This window comes from Polypterus senegalus, chromosome 1 (genome assembly GCF_016835505.1).
Source record: "Polypterus senegalus isolate Bchr_013 chromosome 1, ASM1683550v1, whole genome shotgun sequence".
In the NCBI taxonomy this organism is placed as follows: Eukaryota; Metazoa; Chordata; class Cladistia; order Polypteriformes; family Polypteridae; genus Polypterus; species Polypterus senegalus.
This window is the reverse complement of record NC_053154.1, coordinates 24,035,962-24,058,917: the sequence shown is the minus strand read 5'-3', so window position 1 is coordinate 24,058,917 and position 22,956 is coordinate 24,035,962. Positions and strand designations below refer to the sequence as shown.

Sequence of the window (22,956 nt, the reverse complement as noted above, 5' to 3'; positions counted from 1 at the left end):
GAAACAGAATAGAGGAGGGTTTATAAATAGTGTATTGCTGACATTTGTGAAGACATTTGACTAACAAACTGAGGTGCAGTGTGCCACATGGCTATAACCAGCAGCTCTAGTCGGGGTATGCTGGACTAATGTTGTGAGTCTTTAGCTGGGATCTAAAAGAAGACGCCAGACCAGGGGTCCTCAATCACGGTCCTGGAGAGCCGCAGTGGCTGCAGGTTTTGCTTAATAAAAAGCACTTATTGCTAAAGTAACACTTCTGCTTCACTTTAGTGATTTTGAGCCCTTATTGCTTAATTTTGTCTTAAACAGCTATTTGAATTGCTCCTTATTATCAATAACATGCAAATGACAAGAGAGAGCAGCATTTCTCCATTTAGCTTATTTACATTTACACCTGTGTGTATTTATCTGCACTATTGGGTTTAGTTAAATACTTGGAAGATAAATGAAGAGAAAAAAGTGAAGGACTGAGAATTACTCGTCCATTTTAGCCTTCAAATCATTTACATGATAGAAAGGGAAAGAAAATCTAGGATATGAGAATGACCTGACATAGCAGAGTTCATTTAATTTCATAGCTTGTTAGTGCTTTATTGGCAAGAATTGCTTTCTAATTAAGCAACCAGGTCAGAACAAAAACCTGCAGCCACTGCGGCTCTCCAGGACTGGGATTGAGGACCCCTGCGCCAGACCATTGCGTGGTCGTCTTGTGCACACACTCAGAGTTTTAAAGCTGAAGCGCTGGGTCAGAGAGAGTGTGCTAGTGACCTTATCATCGGACCATCATTTAGAGACAGTTCTATGTATCTATCTTATGTAAGTGAGTGTTATTTATTTTTGGTATACTTGTCATACCCCAGAGTCCCTATGATAGAGTTTAGCAGAAACTTGGGGACATGAAGTATCAGGACCGAGAGTCAGGGAGGCAGACACAGCTGATGTAACAACTAAAAAGGAGTATTTATTGGAGAAAAAAAAGTCCATAAAGAAATGATAAAAAAGGCACCCAAATACTGCAATGGAAAACAAACAAACAAACAAACAAGCAAAACAAAAGAGTGTTCTGCAAACCGCATGCAATACAAGACACCCACCAAAAAAATCCAAAAAAAAAAAAAGCAAAACCTTTTCTAATAAGCTCTTTTATTAAAAAACTAAAACTCTCCGCCTGCTTTCTCCCACTATCCAAAAACTCGGGGTTATAGCCGACTGGTCCTGCCAAATCACAATGCCAGTCTATTAAGTATTGCCCTTCTCCTGGTCTGAACTGAACTCCCCCATTTCTGGCGTAAAGACCGCCAGTTATCAGCCATCACCCCTCGTGCACCCCAGCCTAGACGCTATATGTGCCGACACGCTGCACCACGTCTCTCTCTTAGCAGCTCCTCAGCCTCCAGATATCAGAAGAACGCTGGGACGAAGCACGACGGGCAGCAGGCACACACCCCCACCTGAGGGTCCTTCTCATGTCCGCTCCAAGCCCTAAACCCACAGCCGCCTCACTTGTGCACCCGAACAACAACCTGGTAAGTAACAAAAGCTTTTTTTTTTCCTTTTACTATAAGGATGGTGAATGCAAACAAACAAAAACAGATCAAAGTACCTTTAAGTGGCCACGTTGGGAGGCGTTTCCTCACCGTACTGTGCCTTATTTTTCTGATCTCGCTTTAATTTTTATGTAATGCCTTCTTTGTAAAGCACTTTCATCTACATTGTCTGTATGAAAATGTGCAACAGAAGTAAATGTTGTGGTTGTAATGATGGATGCGGACCTTTGCACTTCACCACCACTAGGCGGTCTCACTGTCCCAGTGTCAGATCCCCAGCCCAGTAGTGTCCCGTCTCTTGTGCCCCAAGCTGCACCTGCCCCCTTGAGTGGCTCCCGCTGACTCGGCCTGTGACATGTCACAACAAAAGCTGCTGTGACTGTGAAATGCGAGCCTAGCAGGATACGGCGAGCTCTTAAAGCCTCAAGAGAACTGTCGACAGTGCCACCCCGATCCCAGATGCCCCCTTTGTTTGTTTCGGATGCAAGTCAGCCTTGCAGAACGTATCTTGCACAGGTGCACTGCTGCAAATAGAAACAAGCTGCCTTGCTGTGAGAGGCCATTTGTCTTCTGTCATCAACTGTCCCCATCAGTGAAACATGGGGGTGGGCTGGGGAGGAACAGCACCAGCCCTCACTAAAAGAGACCCCTTGACTCACTTTAAAAAAAGAGGAAAAGCATAAACGCCCTGCTCCTGCTGCAAACCCTAACCCACAAAGATCCTGGCACAGGCTGCTCAGTACGAGTTGATGTCTCCCCTTCATGTGCTGTCGCTGTCACGAGGTCACCACTGGGAGGGATTTTTGGCTCAGTCTTTTACCCAAAGTGGCTTACAGTTTATCTTTGGGGTGAGACCCCCTGCCAATTGCCAACCCAGCGGGTGGAATGTGAGGGGCACAGCTGAACACTTTAACACTTCCAAATGTTATATAGTGTCTTTTCAGAGCCAGATAAGGCCCCGTGTTTTTCAAATTGCTAAATTTGGAGCACTAAAGCGCACCAAGGGTCACTGAGAGAGTCTATGGCGTGACTTGAACCCGTGGCCTTACAGTTACACTCCAACGTGTTGGAATTGTGATTCAGGCTGCAGGCTTCGTTGCTATGTGGCTGTGGGCACAAATGCATGTAAAATAATCTTGCTTAGCTTCCATGCTAAAATTTTGCTTATGCTTGAAAGGCAAAACCGCATACAATAAAAAAAACTGGATTTGTAATACCGTACGTGTGCCACCTGCCACGCCAAGTTCCTGCATAAATCTCAAATCAAGTTCAAACTCTGCTCTTGTGCACAGGCTTTTAGCCTCTCCATTGGAAGAGAAACGAGATGACAAAGATACAGAGTTGGGGTAGCACTCCGGTGACCCCGTGTAACTGAAGTGCAATGCAGTAATTGCGGAGACGTCGTTTCAGACTCGAATTCCAGATTTAACAGACAAAGATGGCGGAGCTTCCGGTTTTCAGTACTTAGGGCAGGAAGTGGCGGGTCCAGGTGGACGGACAGCGGAAGTGATGTCAGAGGTGTTATCGCCGTCAATCATCCGGTCTGCAGAAGGAGGAAGAGAGAAAGGCATTAAGACACAGCACCAACCCCTGGTGCGGCGGTAGAATTACAGTCCCTAGAGCCCTCCAGCTGTCCTCTGTGCACACACACACATGTGACACCATGTACGGCTTAAAAACATCTGATGCAATCACCACGTATATTTGGCCATGCTTTCCTACAAACCATGGGAGAACAGAAGATGAAACTTCAGAGAATGAGAACTTCAGGAAATGGGGAGTCGCATTAACAGAAGAAACCCAAGAGTGGGAGCAGCTGAGGGGTGACAGCAATAGCAACGTCACCATGTCATCATGCAGTGCCCGCCACCACCGGGTGGTATGTGCAGAACTGCGAGAGATTAAGAACATTGTTATTGAATATTAAAAAAAAATAAAATCAAATCTGTCAGCCAAGTGAAAGTCAACGTTGAACGCTTTGAGTAGTGAGAAAAGCGTTATATAAATGCAAAGAATTATTATTATTAACGTTGCGTCCCACCCAAGTCTCCTTACATTTGATGCACAACTTCCAAACGCCTTTGAATTGTCATTGTGTTGATGTCCTGTGGCGCAGGGTTTGGGTCATTGTAGGGGACGAGTCCAAAGAGTGCCATCTACCATTTAAAGAACCAAATGTCCGTTCTACCAGTGACCGCGGCCTTCCACTTGTTCGGTGAGCGGTGTGAGGAGCCGGGCTCTGAGGGGATCACCTAAAAGATGTGTCATTTGTTGGATGTCGTAACTGTAACACATACTGTAGTGTATCCAGCATGTAGACCACCAGGCTTACCTAAACTCTGCTTGCTGTTGTGATGCCATGTAGTGATGAAACTGTGAAAATGATAGAAAGATCTCGGAGCGGACGGAACCACAAACGCGTCTCAAATGCGCGGGGAAAAGTGGCTGCAGGGGCCTACATGTGCGTGTGTCCGTCTCTTCTGTCTCCGCGCTCATTACAATATGAAAATTAATCATTCAGCTTCAGTTCCGTGGATTAACAGCAATTCTATTTTCTGCCAGTGTCAGGGCTTTTGTTTAGTTTTTTTCGCTCTCTCCTTGTCCTTCAGTAGTTATTTTACATGAGCAGAAATGAGACTTGGCAACCCTAACTGTTTGTAGTGCATGGACTGGAGGAAACTGGGGGCAGGTGTTAGGAAATCAGCCTTTGCAGTGGCAGATTTCACCGCTACTCGTTACAAACTTAGTGAGTCGTCTCCAGATGTGCGTTCTCAGTGAGATTACAGAGTGGCCAATGTGGACATGATGGTAAACCACCCGAAACATCAGGCCACCATGCTGAGAGGCAACAAAGAGCGAGGACAAGTTACGCCATACGATAGACGATGGCTCCTGATTTATTTATTTTTTTAATCTCGGTCTATGGTGAACACCATTCCCATCAACAGTTTGTTTCATTTATTTTTTTCTGGTTGGAGCCTTGGCAGGAAACAGGACTCGTTCGCGGTCGCGCAGTTGAATTTGAAGCACTGGCCTTGATTTTAAACTCCAGGGACTCGTTCGATATTGACGCGCTGCTATTTCAGAGCTGAAAGCTTTGGTTTGAGTTTGAGATTTGGTTTTGTTTCTGACTTTAGTTTGAGGACACGTTTTAGTATCTGTATGTTGGCTACAATTTTTTATTTGTAATTTTCTTTTCAATCTTAGGAAATATGGAATTTAAATACAATCTTCCACGTAAATTATGCATTTAAGTCATAGAAAAACTGCAAATGGGTCAGCAAACAGACGGCAATTTAAGATCGAGAAGTTCAGCACTTCGTGTTCTGTAAATGAATAATCGAGAGGAGATCAGAATTCGGTCCTGGAGACCCCACAGTGACTGAGGTGTTTTTAATTGGACCGAATGAAGCAGCTGTTACTTCCCAGTGTCTGTGCTTAGGGTTCAAATCTAACGACGGTAAATGTGTACTAGAAGGTACCAAGCATTTATGTCTGTGTGTTTAGTTTAACTTTGGGCTTTAAGACTTCCATCATCATCCTCATCTGCCTGATTAATGTGTGGTTTATTAATAAACACGTTAGTGGGTCTGAAGCAGACGTTGTTGTAGCTTTCAGTGTCGTTTGCCCGGACGTCTGCTCGGCTCTTTGTTACTTGTCATTATTTGGAACTATTAAGGGGCAAACTTCACAGAAAAGGCCACATAAACAGGAAAACAACAAAAGAGAATTAAACATTTAAAACTATAGCACAACCAGAAATATTTCAAAATGTGTTAAAATCCAAAAAGACAAACTAATTTAATCAGTTTCATTACGAACAATGTCACATTACACGACCTTTCCAGCCATTTTGTACAAACATTTATAAGTACATACAATAATCTTAGCACCTCCGTAATCTCAGACTATTTAAAGTGGACGAGGACCTCACGACGTCCTTTTATCGCCGTGTGATCCACTCTGTTATGACTTTCAGTTTCATTGCCTGCTTTGGTGGTCTGGCAAATCAAACTTTTAGAAACCTCTAGCAGATCACCAAGCTGCTCCAAGTTGATCTCCCATCCAAGCACTGGCCAGACCCAAACGTGCTTAGCTTCGGGTGGATTACTGGTTCTGAAGTGCAGGTGGTACGGCTACTGGGAGACTGAACAATGAGTTTGTAACGGTTAGAGTGCCCACATATAGTGGTCACATTTGCAAACCCCTCTGGTTATCTTGTAATGATTTGCCAAGAAGCATTTGTCACTGACTGTGATGTTGGACTCTTAGATGACATTCAGGTCTCGATTCAGCACTTCTCAGCATGACGTTTACACCCGTTCTGTGTAAATCTTTTTATTTTGCTTTTATCGAACACTGGCACATCTGTCACCGCCTCATGATGTTTGATTGTTAAAAACCAAAGTCATTCTGGATGTGAGATAAGACAGAAGACATGTAGCTACTCTGGGTCTGACTTTTTTTTAGATCTCCTCCTAAACATACCAGTCACTCTGTGAGCAAGTTACTGCTGCTACTGGTTTAGGCCACTCATGGACTACGATTGACGAGTGCAAAGTGACCAGGCGAGTCCTGATATTAGTTTGTGCTGAAGTTGACAGGTTACTAACTGATCTGAGTGCGTTTCCCTTCAAATTTTAGTAATTTTGACATATTTGGTGTAAAGCACCTAAAATCTGGAATAGCCTGCCAATAGGAATTCGCCAGGCTGATACAGTAGAGCACTTTAAAACACTGCTGAAAACACATTACTTTAACATGGCCTTTTTATAACTTCACTTTAACTTAATCCTGATACTCTGTATGTTTAATTTCCTCATAATAACTATTCATGGTGGCTCTAAAATCCGTACTGACCCCTACTCTCTTTTTATGTTTCTATTTCCGGTCTCTTTGTGGTGGTGACCTGCGCCACCTCCACCTACTCAAAGCTTCATGATGCTCCAACAATGATGGATGGATTAAAAGGCAGAAGTCTACGTGACCATCATCATCAAGCCCTTCCGTGAGAACCCTAAATCCAAAGAGGACTGTTTCATTCATGTTAGGTAGAATGCCCAGAGGGGACTGGGTGGTCTCATGGTCTGGAATCCCTACAGATTTTATTTTTTTTCTCCAGCCGTCTGGAGTTTTTTTTGTTTTTTCTGTCCCCCCTGGCCATTGGACCTTACTCTTATTCTATGTTAATTAATGTTGACTTATTTTATTTTTCTTACTGTGTCTTTTATTTTTCTATTCTTCATTATGTAAAGCACTTTGAGCTACATTTTGTATGAAAATGTGCTATATAAATAAATGTTGTTGTTGTAAAGACAGTCAGGTCCAGTCCCACTCTCCGGAAATGACCTGCTATCTGCCGCAGGCAGGTGTTACGTGGGTTATCTCCCTGGCCTGGTCCAGCTGCTCAGGTCTTTAACAATGAGGGTCCTGTGAACTGGATCACACTCTGGGAATCTCGCCACATGGCCGTAGTGCCATAACTGACGCTCCCTGACAATGTAGGTAATGTGCCTCATTGGGGACTCCGTGAACAACACAAAGTCAAGCCAGTGGTACCCAAGGATTTTTCCAGAGAGACACAGCACTGAAGGAGTTCAGTCTTTGTCTCAGGTCCCTGGATAGCGTCCATGTCTCGCAACCACATAGCAAAATGGAGCACCAGGACTCTAAAGACTTGGACCTTCGTCCTTTTACATAGATATCAAGAGCGCCACACGCTTCTTTCCAGCAACCTCATGACCTCCCCATGCTCTCCCAATCCATCTACTGACTTTATAGGAAGAGTTGCCAGAGACGTGAATGCCACTGCCAAGGTAAGTAAACCTCTTGATGTGTTCGACACTCTCTCTGCAGACAGACACACTGCTGATGGCCGTGCCCAAGAGGTCATTAAAGACCCTGATTTTGGTTTTTATCAGGACACTCGCAGGCCCAGACACTCAGACAGTGCCTCCAGAAAACACTGTGAGGGGCAAGAAGGCTAGGAGACTAAACATCAGGCAGACGCGTAAAGAAGGACAAGTAAAGGTAAGAACTGAAAAGATGGTAAATAATCAGAAAACAAAGTCTGAGGACAAATCAAAAAAGAAGCTGGGAACAATAGGAAGTTGAAAACCGAAACAAAATTTAGTACTAGGCCTACCTGATAAATAAACTAACTATTCTAGAAAGGCTTTTGATAGGCGTTATCCACACTGAGGGATGAAGGCATGTTACACTGCAGGTGAATTTACAGCACAACTTCGCCATACATCATTGAAACACAACCTGTGGTTACTTGAACAGGGACTGTGTGTCGCATAAACAAAAGATGGGAACTGAAATAAATAAATAAATACACTTTTTCACAATTAAAAAGCAGCTCAAAACCTCACAAAACGGGTCGTCCATAATAAATGACAATCATCCAGCACACAACACAAAAGAAATAATGTTTATTTATGACATCTGGCATGTAAATCGACAGGTCTGCAAAATTAAACTCATAAAAACAGCTTGTTGAATGTATCTGTAACGTCAGCAGATGGTCGTGTTCAGGTCTCTAGTCAGCAGTTTACAGAAGTCGGCCCACAACCCCTTTATGTATTTGTGTGAAGTGGCCAGAAACAGCTGTATTCTTACAGTCTTATTTTGCTTTTGTGCACATTGACATGAAACTCCTCTTAAATATCTTTGATTGATGAAAATGAACATGAATTTGATATTTTTAGCATGTTGTAACATTGTCCTGTCACATAGTGTAGCTGTCTGGTCACCTTGTTTGTCTTATTGTCCATTGTCTCAGTATTTACATACCATGTGACGGAAAATGCAGGCAACAGTGGCAGCAGCAAAGATATTAAAGACATTCTTCAGGTAATGAGCCGGGCTGTAGCCAAAGCTGCTCGGGTTGCCTTGACAATAGCTCATCAAGATCAGAAATAAATTGAACTTGTGGGAAAAATAAAATAAAGAAAAAAGAAAGACTGATAACCATGAGTATGGCAGAGTGAAAAGCAAATCTGAGTCAGAATAGCAGCGACATTCAGCAAAATTCATTTAGATCATCTGTATTCCAGGTGTGTTGTCAGACGATGAGTGTGGCCACCTTGAAGACGGACTATTCAATCTCGCCAGGCATCTCGGGCACATCGCCAGGTGAAGGGGTACAGCAGTACTCTGGTCTGATCGCACTGTTATTGACCTGGACTGGTGAGATTGAACTGATTTTGTTTTAGATGTTGGGTCAGTGGAGCTATGCCAAACACTGCAGTTAGGAGCAAGCTGGCTGATGGCCCAGGCCCATTTGTGTAACAGCACAGAGTTTTTGTGTACTCGGAGTTGACGTGTGATGTATTAAACGTGTTATTGTGATGGGCAAGCGTGGTTAAGTACAGGTGGGGAGAGGCTTTGAACAAACACGCACGGTGATGACTGTTACCTTAAATCTGTACATCTATTACCCAGTCAGTCATTTTGCTGAATTACACTGTGACACTGTAATGTCAGCAGGATTAATTGAGATGATTATACCATAAAAGACCCATGACAAGCAGTGAGAAAAAATAGTGAAAAGGCAGAGTATAATTCCTACATAAAAAATTTGACAAACAAGAGGAGCCATTCGGTCCATCAAGCCCGTTTGTTTAGCTAACAGCTCAGCTCTCCCAATTCGTACTACGCTGCTAGAGAGAACGCTCCCAATCTGAATGCTGGACACCACGATGTGTGCGTGGCTTAGACACATGTACAACTGATTGAACGGCGGCTTCCAGTGCTGAAACACTACAGAGCTGCTGCTCTCAGATTATGAATGCATTTGATGTAATATTTTACCGATTCACATTTCAGTATACAGTAATCCCTCTCTATCGCGCTTCAACTTTCGTGGCTTCACTCCATCGCGGATTTTAAATGTAAGCATATCTAAATATATATCACGGAATTTTCGCTGGTTTGCGGATTTCTGCGGACATTGGGTCTTTTAATTTATGGTACATGCTTCCTCAGTTTGTTTGCCCAGTTGATTTCATACAAGGGATGCTATTGGCGGATGGCTTAGAAGCTACCCAATCAGAGCACGTATTACGTATTAAATAAAACTCCTCAATGATATTGTTTGCTTTTCTGTCACTCTCACCCTCCCTGACATTCTCTGCGCCTGACGGAGGGGCTGTGAGCAGAGGGGCTGTTGCACAGAGGCTGTTTGCTTAGAAGATACGGACACTCCTCTAAAAAATGCCGCTTAATTGCGGTGCTTCGGCATACTTCGGCAAAAGCCCAAAAGCACGTATTGATTTTTTGATTGTTTGCTTTTCTCTCGCTCTCTCTCTCTGACATTCTCTGCTCCTGATGCAGACTCTCCTTTGAAGAGAAGATATGTCTGCATTCTTTTAATTGTGAGAAAGAACTGTCATCTCTGTCTTGTCATGGAGCACAGTTTATACTTTTGACTAAAGGGTGTTATTTCATGTCTAGAGGGCTCTAATAATGTTAACAGTGTGGGAGAGTTTATAAGGGCTTAAAATATATAAAAATAACTACAAAAACATATGGTTTCTACTTTGCGGATTTTCATCTATCGCGGGGGGTTCTGGAACGCAACCCCCGCAATCGAGGAGGGATTACTGTATTGTCGTTCCGACCAATTCGAATGCCTAATAAAACAGAATAAATTATTTCTTAATGTTGGAAGAATCAAGAAGAGGTCTTTGTTCAGGTAAACACAAGAAATGTCCAGAAAGTGGATGTTGTATTTCAGCCACAGTTCTAGGATTATATCGAATTCCTGTTTCATGTCATCTTTGGTCGTGTTTGAGTTGTGTTAACGTCACTTTTCTTTATGATTTTCTTGTGCCTAGTGTTTTGTGGGTTGGTCCTCAAGAGGCGGGGCCACCTGTCCATCACCACAAGGGACTACTCTCAGCCTTATGAAGGCGGAGTCAACCCACAGTCCTCTCCGGTTCATCTGAATGCACTTGGAAGTTGGTGAGTGTTTACTGTGATTTTTCTGGATATTCTGTTTTGGATTTCATTCTGGGAATTGGCTTGCTGTTGCTGTGTCAGGCAACACCTTTTGCTGCTTTTTGTGCCACAGAGCATTTTGCAGTCAAAAATCTTTTTAATTTTATAAAACCACTGTCTTAGCCCTTGTTACTAGCCGGGGTTTGATGGTAATATCCCCCTCTAACAGGCATTTTTGGAAGTTTTTGGGAGTTTGTGCCTTAGGAATTCACAAGATTCAAAACACTGGGGAAAAAATGTAGGAAATAATGATATCAAAGTTGCATTAAAACAAAATCAAAAGCCAGAAAGCGTACACAAAGTACACAACTCGGGTCCGCCAAACTAAACTCATCAAAAGTGGCTTTAATTGTAAATAGCTAATTTTATTTGCATTCTTGAACAAAATAAAAATATTTCACTAGAATGTTTCCATTATCTGCGGTGGGTTGGCACCCTGCCCAGGATTGGTTCCTGCCTTGTGCCCTGTGTTGGCTGGGATTGGCTCCAGCAGACCCCCGTGACCCTGTATTCGGATTCAGCGGTTAGAAAATGGATGGATGGATGTTTCCATTATGCCACTATTTAAGTGCAAAACTGGAAAAAAAAGTATTAAAATGGAATGAAAAGAAATTCAAATTTAACAAATGACACAATTTATTTCCGGTACCAGGCTGTGGATCATTTGGTACCGGGCTACACAGAACTTTTTATTTTTTTTCCATTTTATTGGCTGTTGGAGTCTGCAGGGTGTTTTATTTTGAGGAATGAATCCCTGTAGAACAGTGGACTGTGGTCTCTTGTTTATGTACCACGGTGGTCTTTGTAGTTCAGGAAGCAGGAGGGCCGGCAGTATTAAGTAAGGTTTGTTTGTATGTGCAGATTGATTTATTTGTGTCGATAACTTTCAGTAACTGTGACCAGTTGTCATTTGACGATCTCCCCATCATTTCCGTCTGCGCCGCTTTCCTGCCCTTGCCTCTATCTCAGTTTTGATGGCCAATAAATTAAGCTCACAAGCTAAGATTACCTAAAATGAGTTAAAAAACAAACGTCTCAAAAGCCCCCAAAACTGCCTGCTTCCATTTCCAACATCCTATCTTTGTGAAGTGCACTTTTCTGCAGTGACAACAACTAAAAAGAAATTACAGACGATCCTGGATATAAGGAACGCACTTGGAGTGTCACTGTCTGTCATCTGTACGTGAGATGGGGCCGTCCCGTTGCAGCGAAAAGAGCTCAGGGCTCCCACCGATTCTGTTATGATGACTTGCATTTATTAATCACTTTATTATACGCTCGTGATGGCCAGTCCACAGAAATATTGTCTTACAAGAAACTGGTCCGTGGTGCTAAAAAAGGGTTGGAGACCGCTGCTGTATCCAATGCCGCTCTAAATCAGGTTAACCTTACAATATTTTGCCAAAGTTAGATTTTGAAACATATTGTCATGAATTAGAGAGCTCCTAATTACCAACGGTTCCAAGATACTTCATTGGGGTGGAACCATCAAACCCTGGCTAATTACACATGGACATATGTAAAACCTTTATTAGTAAAAAGATTTATTTTTCAGGTAGCTCAGCTAATCAAAAATCAACTCCATAGAGCACCAAAGAAAAAGGAGTTGCCTCAGGTAGCAAAGCAGGGAGGAGCAAACAATCCAGGAGGTAAAGTCAAAAATCAGAGCAAGGGTTCAAAATTCAGAACAATAAATTAAGCAAAGAAAAAGACAGTAGAACTCACCAACACCATGAGCACATTTAATGAACCACAAGGGACTGTGGGATTTCCCTTTGCCTTTATAGGGCAGGTGGCCAGTCTCTTGGGTGGAGGGGGGACCACCCACAAAACACATGGTACATAGAGAAAGATTCTCTGACACGAATAAACAGAATGAACAACAATATTAGCATAGAACAATTAACAAAACAGACATAAAACAGACACTTGAACCCCAGCCTTTGGGACCCCGGCTGAAATATAACACATATATGGAGAGAAAACAATAAAGCTTGTCCACTGACTTACACATATCTTCTCGAGTTGTTGTCTTCATTTTGTTTGCTGGCACGTCGTTTGTCCACTTTTGCTGGTGCATCCCTCTGAATCATCCATCATACTGACTTCCCAATCTCCCAGGTAGCTTCTCTCTCCATGTTCTCGATATCCTCAGGAAATCTTTCACCCTGCTCTTCACTCACCATTTCAGATTATTAGGGGAAAAATACCAAATGCCAGTCCAAAAAGTGAACTTTGAGACTCATGTTGAAAATCAATTACTTAAACTTAATAGATTATTCACAACTTCTTCATAATTTGGATCGTTATCATTATCTAAAACCTTTGAATGACTTCTAGGCCTCTCGTTCTTAGTCGTTCATCACATCATCAACTTCTGAATCACAAATCAGTTTTCTAATATCGGACCCCTCCACTCTGGGCACAAATCCATTAAACAAATGCCATCTTTTGATCGGGCTTTGACAAACTTCTTCATTAAACCAAACTTAATATGAAGTGGTGGTAGCAGCACTTGATCTGGAGGTCTGATTAGTTTGTGGTATCAAGCTGTAAGTTTTTACAAATGGCCATTCCTTGTGAACCCAAACTAAATTCATGGTTCTGCTGTCCCACTCACAGACCAAACCTGAGAATTCTGTATGCTTGGCCCATTGAGCCAATAAGATGTGCAGAACTCTGAGGTCCCCCCATATGAGCCAAAGTTCTCGCAGGTTTCTTTCAAATGCATAGAACGAGTGCCAGGTATGGATGTGTATTTATTACCGCCATGTCTCAAGGGTTATTAGAGGCTGTGAATCACTCTTTGTCTGACCCCTCACCTGAGACTAATTTGCTTTGGGAGGCCCTATGAGGAGCTTCTACTCCAGACAACGTAGCTCCCAGAGTTGCAGGCCTCCCAGGGAATCGCCACCTTATCGTGGTGGAGACTTCTGAGTGCCCCTGTGAGTCCAGACACATATACTTGCTCTTAGGATGTGGAACATCTCTTCTCTTGGTGGGAAGAAGCTACCAGCTAGACCCAGGCTGGACTCTTCTTTGCTCTGGTTGCCCAGTGGGGTGGGGAGTGCGCTTCTTATTGAGTTCCTGTCTGGTCAATGCCATGTTGGAGTTTGTCCTGGACAATGAGAGGGCTGCCTCTGTGCGGCTGAAGGTCACAGAGGGGAGGAGGACTCTGACTGCCACATATGCCTATGCACCCAATGGCAGTTCTGAGCACCAGACATTCTTGTAGTCACTAAGGGATCCTGGAAATGGTCCCAGCTGGGGACTCCACAATTCTGCCCATGTGGGTAATGATGGAGACAGCTGGAGAGGTGTGACTGGGAGGAATGGCCTTCTTGATCTAAACCTGAGTTGCGTTTTTTTATTGGACTTCTGTGTTAGGCACGATTTGTTCATAATGAACCCTATGTTCAAACACAAGGTGGCTCATACAGTAGTGAACCTGGTACCAGAGCACCTTAGGCCAAAGATCTATGATTGATTACATAATTATATCATTATGTTTGCGGCCATATATTCTGGACATTTGGGTGAAGAGAGGGGCAGAACTGTGGTGAGGTGGGTCAGATGGTGAGGGAGGCACCTGGACAAACCTGGAAAACTCAATCGATTAAAGAGGGTGGACTGGGAACATTTAAAGGAGACCCCCGTCCAAGAAACTTTCAACTCCAACCTCTGAAAGAGCTTTTCCCACATTTGAGGGGAGGTTTAAGACATAATCGTCCTTGTTTAAAGCCTCCAATGTGGAAACAGCTGCAAAGAGCTGCAGCCTGAAGGCCGTAGGTGCCTTTTGAGGTGGTAACCCAAAGACTCAATGGCGGGCACCACAGGATACGGATGCCATCAGGCTGAAAAAGGAGGCCTTCCGTGTATGGTTAGCATGGGAGACTCTTGAAGCAGCAGAGAGGTCCCAACGGGCCAAAAGGGCTGCAGCTTTGATGGTCAGGAAAGCAAAAACCCGGGCGCGCGAGGAGTTCAGAGAGATCATGGAAAGAGAATATCAATTGGGCTGAATGAGCTTCTGGCAAACTATCAGGTGACTCAGAAAGGGAAGGCAGGGATTGACCCAGGTTGTTCTCAGCAAGGGTGGAGAAGTGGTGACTGGACTGAGGATGTTGTCTGGTGGTGGAAGGAACACTTTATGGAGCTCCTGAACTTGATGGAGACACCCTCCATGGTGGAAGCAGAGCCAGAAGCTGATGGGTCATCAATACCCATTTCCCTGATGGAGGTCACTGAGGTAGTTAAGCAACTCTGCTGGGCCAAGGCTCCGGGGTGGATGAGATCTGCTCAGAAATGCTGAAGACTCTGGACATTGTTGGACAGTCATAGCTGACACACCTTTTCAGTGCTGTGTGGTCATCAGGAGCCTGTGCCTCTGGAGTGGCAGGCTGGGGTGGTGGTCCCCAAAAGGGGGACAAGAAGGATGTGCTGCAGCTGTTTTGGGGAATCACACTCTTCAGCCTCCCTGGAAAAGCTTATGGACTCCACCCAGTCCAGGAGAAGCAATGGGGATTCCGTCCAGGCCGTCGAACGGTGGACCAGCTCTTTACCCTCATGAGGATTCTGGAGGGGGCATAGGAGTCTACATGTGCATTGTGGACTAAGGGAAGGTGTATCACTGTGCTCCTCAAGGGATTCTGTGTGGGGTGCTGGGAGAGTAAGGGCGATTCATTCCCTGTATAATCACAGTGTCTGCATACTTGGAAAAACATCAGCACCGTTCCCAGTGGGTGTCGGACTCCGCCTGGGCTGGATTTTGTCTCCAATCCTGTCTGTGGTTTTCAATGGCAGGATATCAAAGAGCAGCCAGGGTTGGGGTAGGGGGGTCCAGTGATTTGGTGGCCTTAGAATCATCCATCCATTATCCAACCCGCTATATCCTAACTACAGGGTCACGGGGGTCTGCTGGAGCCAATCCCAGCCAACACAGGGCACAAGGGAGAAAAAAAACCCCGGGCAGGGCGCCAGGCCACCACAGGACACACACACCAAGCACACACTAGGGACAATTTAGGATCGTCGTCCACCTAACCTGCCTCTCTTTGGACTGTGAGAGGAAACCCACGCAGACATGGGGAGAACATGCAAACTCCACACATGGAGGACATGAGAAGCGAACCCGGGTCTCCTAACTGCGAGGCAGCAGCACTACCCACAGCGCCACCGTGCTGCCTCCTTAGAATCATGACACTGCTTTTTGTAGGTGGCGTAGTTCTGTTCGCCTCATCCCTTCTGTGATCTTCAGCACGCACTGGGGCACTTTGTGACTGAGTGTGAAGTGGCAGGGATGAAGATCAGCACCTCCAAATCCGAGGCTATGGTCCTCAGTAGAAAAAGGTGAGTTACTGCCTCAAGTGGAGGAGTTTCAGTACCTCAGTGTCTTGTTCACGAGTGAGGGGAAAAGGGATGAGGAGATCGACAAGACAAATTTGGGCAGCAAGTGCATTTATGTGGTCAATGTTTTTTTTTGTTCTTTATTTCGCCTTGTACAATTTCTCGTATTAGGCGATCTGTAGTGGTGAAGAAGGAGCTGGGTCATAAGGTGAAGCTCTCGATTTGCCAGTTGATCTACAGTACATCTCTACCCTCACCTGTGCGACATGAGCTTTGGGTAATGACTGAAAGAATGAGACTGCGGGTACAAGAGGCCAAAATGAGCTTTCTCTGCAGGGTGGGTGGGCTCACCCTTAGAGACAGACCACCGAGAAAGGCTCGGAGTAGAGCCACCGACCCTTCGCACCGAGAGGAGCCAATCGAGATGATTCGAGCATCTGATATGGGTACCTCCTGGATGCCTCCCTGTAGAGGCTTTATGGCCATGACCAGCAGGGAGGAGACCCTGGGGAAGACCCAGCGCTCGTTAGGAGGCTTAAATCTCTCAGGTGGCCTGGGAACACCTTAGGACCCCACAGTATGACAGACAATGAATGAATGTCTCTAGCCGCTTCACATGCTGCTATGACTCATCCCCGTGTTCAGCTCTAAAATAAAGTAATAAAAGAATTGCTTTGCTTTCATTTAAGAAAATCCTAAAATTCAAACAAGCACTCATTTTAGTAAAACATTGATATTTTATGGTAAAAAAAACATAATTGGCAGCAAAAAAATTGTGTTTTGTGAACAATGGCTACATGATGGAGAAAAATTGTCTTCATTTTTGAATGCAGCACCCAAAAATAAAACTGACATGACAGTAGCTTTTAACGTGGCCATCAAAACACGCATGAACATCCGCCATTATTACAAGCAAAGCCTTACCACACACACGGTGCACTTCTGTCGTGGACAGACTACTGATGATGATTACATTTTATTCATGTTCATCGTGTTGGTCACACTCACTTTTGAACCCGATGTGCTCAGCCAGATTTAAATAAAAAGTCAGAGCGCCGTTGTGTTTTTTTGTCATGCATGATTTATTAAGCAGTGAGAAATCAAATGACACTGTAAATGACAATCTTAGTAAAAGAGCTATTCTAAAATCTGCATGATTGAGTCGCGTTACAGTACGATGCCCATGTCCCAATGATATGTTAAGCACCTGACACATTTCCAGAGTGTGCTGAAACGGACAAGTGGAAGTCAAGAAGATGGAGTGGAAAGCTGCAGAGTCCCAGTGCCTTAATCCAGAGCCGTGCCAACAATGGCCTTCTGCAACAGGCTTTGTGCTTTTTGACTTGTAGCAGTGGAGATAAACAAACAAACAAACAGCAAATTTCCAGTGTGTCTGAGGACCGGCCCCTGTCTCACATTTAAAACGATGTGCTGGGAGAAACGGCAAACGTCAAAGCCCAATTAAAACGCATGCTAGAGTAACAAAGGAGACGCATTGTACACATAGAAAAAATGTTACGTATTTGGTTCGGCATATATTTATTGTCATATCCTTCAAAAAAATGAAAAGCTCATCCAGATGTGCATCAACTGTACAGACTGCGGCATTTCTATGCTACACACACACACACACACACGGTTCATATCGATTAGGACAAACAACTCACCCGTAACAGTTTACATGATGCTGAACGACGCCCAAGGCCTGTGAATGACGTGCATCTCTTCAAGTGCTCAAAAAGTAGCCAAATAAAATAATCATGCGGTTCACTTATTTTCTTTAAAAACAATCAGCGATTACCAGTTCATACAGTATTTCATTGTGCACACTGACAACCTTCAAATGAAATCGGCAAAAAAGAAAACTCACAAAGTACCGTTGGGGATGGAAACGTGACAGTGCAGCCTGCAACTCGGTAACAGGGCCATCTTGAAATGGAAGCGTATGGGCGTCAGTGGAAGAATAAAAAAGAGATGGCGGCATCCCTGGGAATACGACATCGACGGACGAAAACGCAAAGAAAGATCGGAAACTTGAAGACGACGCCACCCGCCGGTGTGCAAGTGCTGCCGCGCTCATGGCGTCCCGCTCTGTGTGCCCTCCTGCAGCTTTGGGACTTCCTTACACGCTTCCATTGTCGGGAAGTGTCTCGTAACTGTGACAGTGCAGGATCGTGGAATCGGTCGATAACGCTTACTGATTTGGTGCCTAAAAGACTGCCAACAATATGCACAGCATGACGATGGAAGGAACATTCAGGAAGTCTGAAAGAGACGAGTGCAGACAGACACACATACAAACGTGCAGTAGACGGTATATACAAGTGTAAAGGCCGCCATAGTGGTGTCTGCATGAGGAGACTATGAATACATAAGTCATACGCACTTACTGTGTACGAAAATGTTTACACACACACAAATATTTAGTACAGTATACACTATATACGCACAAACTCCCAATGTATATGTGAATATGTAAGCCATACGCATATACCGTGTACGAGTGTAGTATATACACACACCCACAGTGCTGCACATATATAAACAGGCACACACACACACACAGTCGGTGCATTTAGAAATACTTACGTCATATGCAGGTATCACAAGTGTATGCACGTATGTATATGAATATACCGTATGGATAAGCACATACTGTACCTATGTAGTGTGTATACACACGCACACGTATATCTAGCATCGAAAAAATCAACTCAATGTCTATATGACTACATAAACCACATGGAGTGTATGCATGTATATGAATATATAAATAAGCACCTATCTATATACTGTATGTAGTGTTTAGAGGCATATATAGTATGCACCGTTAACTCTCAATGTATATATAAATAAATATATGTGCACACACACACACACACACAGAGTGTTTGCGCACATATATATAAGTATATACTGTATAAATACACACACACACCTGCTGTAACCCTACATACACACAGACAAGGAATCCACATTTGCACACACTGTAAGTGACGATACAGCTGTCTGTTATGCATATGAAATGGTGAATGTGTGCAAATATACAGTATATATATATACACCCACAGATAAAGTACGCATGCATACACATTTGAATTAGCTTGTTCGTGACCAAAGTCAGCAAACAATCCCATGATGCCAGACTGTCCATTGTGAGGGTCACTAAAGTCGCGTGCTTACTTCAGGATGTCCCAGTATGAGACACCAGCACAGCCCAGCCTTGCACACCACGTGAATCCCATTGCACTAAGCAGAGCAGCGTTATCTAAAGCACAAACTAAATTTAGGAAAATCCATTGAATGTCGTTTGGGGAAAGCAGAAACGATGTCAAGATTGTATTGCGAGTGCGTGTTACACAAATGTGTAGGCACTTTTAAGAAGCCAATAGGGCCCTGAATTCAAAGCTCTTAAATGGAGCCACATTTCGTCTACAGTGAGGCTACAACAACCACATCACTAATGCTAAAAGCATCCACGTTTGAACTAAGAGAGTCCTAAAAATGATTCCTGATGTCATTTAGATTCCCCGAAACTGAGGATGCAGGCCTGCTGGACTGCCACTGTGCAAGTGTTTTAGGGACTAAGGCACGATACAACATCGGCGAGAACATTTACAAATAAACGCCTTCGATGCTCCCTGAAAGTTTGTGTGGCTAAGGCACAGCCATTTAGATCTTGGCACGACGGTGACACTTGAAGCAAACTGCCGTCTGCCCAAGCACAACCAGCTCATTCCCAAAGCTCGATTAGCACTCACAAAGTGAACAAATACGCCAGCACAAAGAGTTTAAGGCAACAAATCAGTTCATAATCCTTTAAATCTACAAAGACATCAAAAAAAGAGAGAATTTGTTAAAATGCAGAACAAAACTGAGCACTAAAGTCAAAGCATATCTAGTCCTACCTTCAAGTTGTCTATTAAAAGTCTCCTCAGATGATCATTCATTCACAAAATGAGGTTTAGTGTGAGGAAGCAGCTATAAACACGTGATCCCCTAATCGTAACGGGACGAGTCGATGGGCGTCTTCATCTTTAATGGGCTAACAAATACCGCGTGGGCACAGAGGAGAGGGCAGCTGATACGGCAAGCGCCAAATCAAATTCCATTCAGCTGAAATGAAAGTCATCACCTGGACCACCCTCCTGAACAAACGAAAGGCAACGTCCATGGTGCCATTGAAGACGAGCGAAGCACTGCTCCTCAAAATCACTTTTGCTTCTTTACATTCAGTTTCAGCTCCATAAATTTGGCTTCACGTCACTCACTTCAGTCATTTTCTTTTCACAAAATTTAAAGCTGAACTTCATTTTTCTTGGCTACGAAAAAAAAAAAAAAAATGGCCGGATGCCGGTTTGGTGCTTCATAACATCCGCCAGCCTTTCTACATTGTCCTCGATGATGCCTCCTTACACGGTTTATATTTCAACATTTAATTTCCTGTTCCCTTGGTCTGCACTCAAACGTCACGTGACTCTCTTGTAAATCGAAGATCTCTAAGAAATATGAATAGCGGTTCTTCACCCCCCCCCACCCACACCCGCACCCCATGTTTGCCACCTTTTTCTCTTCCACACCAGTCCAAACAAAATTAAAATCTCGCAACATTCTTTGGAGCCTGGAAATCAGTTCTTCATAGTCATTTGATGGGACTACTTCATACCCTTGTAGCGGTGGAGGTCTCAGGAACTGCTGTCCTGGATTCTCCTGGGAATTGTCAGCTGTTCGTATGTGGGCAGGCTGTTGTTGGTGGAGAAAAATTCGCCCTGCACGGCCCCACTGAGAGCCACTGGCCGATGTGGCTGGAGCTGCTGGCCGGCCGTCAGGCGGTTTAAGATGTCAGCAATGTGACTGAGCTTCTGGTCCATGTGTGAGATCTGTTAGGAGAGAAGAAGAAGAACACAATGCAAATGGTTAGGCCAACTCTGATAGAACGTGTTTAACAGAACAGGTGGGCAACAGGGAAAGAATGGACCACCAGATGGAAGCTACCAGCCAATACAATTAGGTTTGAGTTATCCTGATTAGAAGCCTAACTATGGCAGATGACCTCAATCAATCAATCAACATTTATTTATATAGCACATATTCATACACAAAAATGTAGCTCAAAGTGCTTTACAAAATGAATAGAAAAATAGAAGACACAATAAAAAATAAACATAAGTCAACATTAATTAACATAGAATAAGTAAGGTCTGATGGCCAGGGTGGACAGAAAAAACAAAAAAAACCTCCAAAAGCTGGAGAAAAAAAATAAAATCTGTAGGGGTTCCAGACCAGAGACCGCCCAGTCCCCTCTGGTCAATCTACCTAACATAAGTCAAACAGTCCCCTTTGTATTTAGGGTTTTCATGGAAGGACCTGATGATGATGGTCACGTAGACTTCTGGCTTTCAGTCCATCAATGTTGGTGCATCAAGATGCTTTGAGTAGGTGGTGGTGGCACAGGCGTCCTCACTGTGGACCAGTAATGGCTACACGATGTGTGCACAAATGAAGATGTAATAGAAATGTGCCAGGCAACAGGCAACCTCCACAGACCTACAGGGGAGACCCCTGTGACCACCTTACTCATTTCATTTATAGTTTCAGCCAGTTCATCTCCGTTCCCTCCAAGCTGAGCCCTTTCTCATAACTTCAGTCTACAGCCCCCAAATCATTCTTCATAGCGGACACCATAAATAAACACAATTGTCCATTTATTTGTATTAAATAATAATCTTAATCTTATTCCACAGTCTATAGATAATGCAGAAGCTCTCCAGACTGATTTAGGGATATCAGATTGAAATTTGTTTTTTTATGATCAATTTTTAATCGATTTTAAAAAAGTAACAAAATGACAAGTTGTTGAAAGGAAATTTACAAAGGTCTCATTCAGGGTTTGAACTACCATATATACTCACGTTTAAGTTCTCCCACAGATAAGTCTGGGCTTGATTTTACCGTATAATTTCCAGTATTTTATAATGTCCATCGTATATGTTGAATGCAGAAAACTCCTGCTATTGGTCCAAGAGAATATGATCTGCTAACACACACTGAGAGAGTGACCACCGAGTGCACGGCCTTTGTTTTCTATGAGAGTGCAGCGATGCGCTGTATCAGCGTGCGCTCCTAACCTCTCTGTATCGGTCTCTCTATTGTGCCTACGTGACCACACGGTGATACCCGAAACAATTCCAAAGCAAAGTTTGTACTGATTCGTGTTTTTTGTATCTCACACCCTCATTCACCTTTATCATAAGAGCATCCCTTATCTACGATGGAGCGTTTGATTAGAAGAAAATATGAAGCTGGTTTTAAATTAAAAGTCATTGAAGTGGTGAAAGAAATTGGTGACTGTGCTGCCGCAACAAAATTCAATGCTTCTGAGAAACTGATGAGAGATTGGAGGAGGCAAGAAGGTGTAAAAAAAAATTAAGTGCTGCATTTTTGAGCGGGTATATAAGTTGGGGTCTGATTTTCTGATCGATTTTTCAGGTTTCAAGACCTGACTTATACACGAGTATATACGGTACAGCACACTGCCTGCCAGTAATATGAACCCTTTGTTTAAAAAAAAAAAACTAAAACAAAAACACTATAAATATTGTAAAGAGAAAAGCACTGTAACTGACGCCTTGGCAATACGGGGTAACACAGCTAGTGTTGAAGTATCAGTTACCCGAGTACTGCTAGGATTTCTCTTTTTTACCATAATAATAAAGTACAGAAAAGCATCTACACACATACGTAATGTCACTCAGAACTGTTAACCTAAGTTTGAATATATATGAATATTTTTTTATTTTAAATTTAAATAAATTCAAACCTTATTTTTTGACTAATTTGACAGCTCTGGTCTGACTGGAGTTACTCAGGTCTGCCAAACCCGCTATGATCCACAGCTTGGACTCCTAACTCCACTCAGGATGGACAGACAGCATCAAGCCTTACAATCCGAGACAACCTTAAGGCCTGGGAGTACTCATACCTGCAGACAGCATTGATATGTGCGGGGCAGACAGCCGTACACCCCAAGCTACTAACCGGAGGTCTACGGTGGAATTAG

General features: G+C 43.6%; 1 protein-coding gene across 3 annotated transcripts in view; it reads right to left on the bottom strand.

Annotated features, from left to right (window-relative positions):
* Positions 1-16,956: 16,956 nt before the first annotated feature.
* LOC120523421 (potassium voltage-gated channel subfamily KQT member 1-like) overlaps positions 16,957-22,956 on the bottom strand; it is a 754,760-nt gene continuing 748,760 nt past the window's right edge. For 2 of the 3 annotated variants that reach the window (XM_039744727.1, XM_039744719.1), the window contains one exon: positions 16,957-20,776. In XM_039744727.1, coding sequence (XP_039600661.1) covers positions 20,582-20,776 — 195 coding nt within the window. In that variant the 3' untranslated portion in view covers positions 16,957-20,581. The remainder of the gene's footprint in view (positions 20,777-22,956) is intronic. The other variant, XM_039744736.1, reaches the window with a different exon arrangement.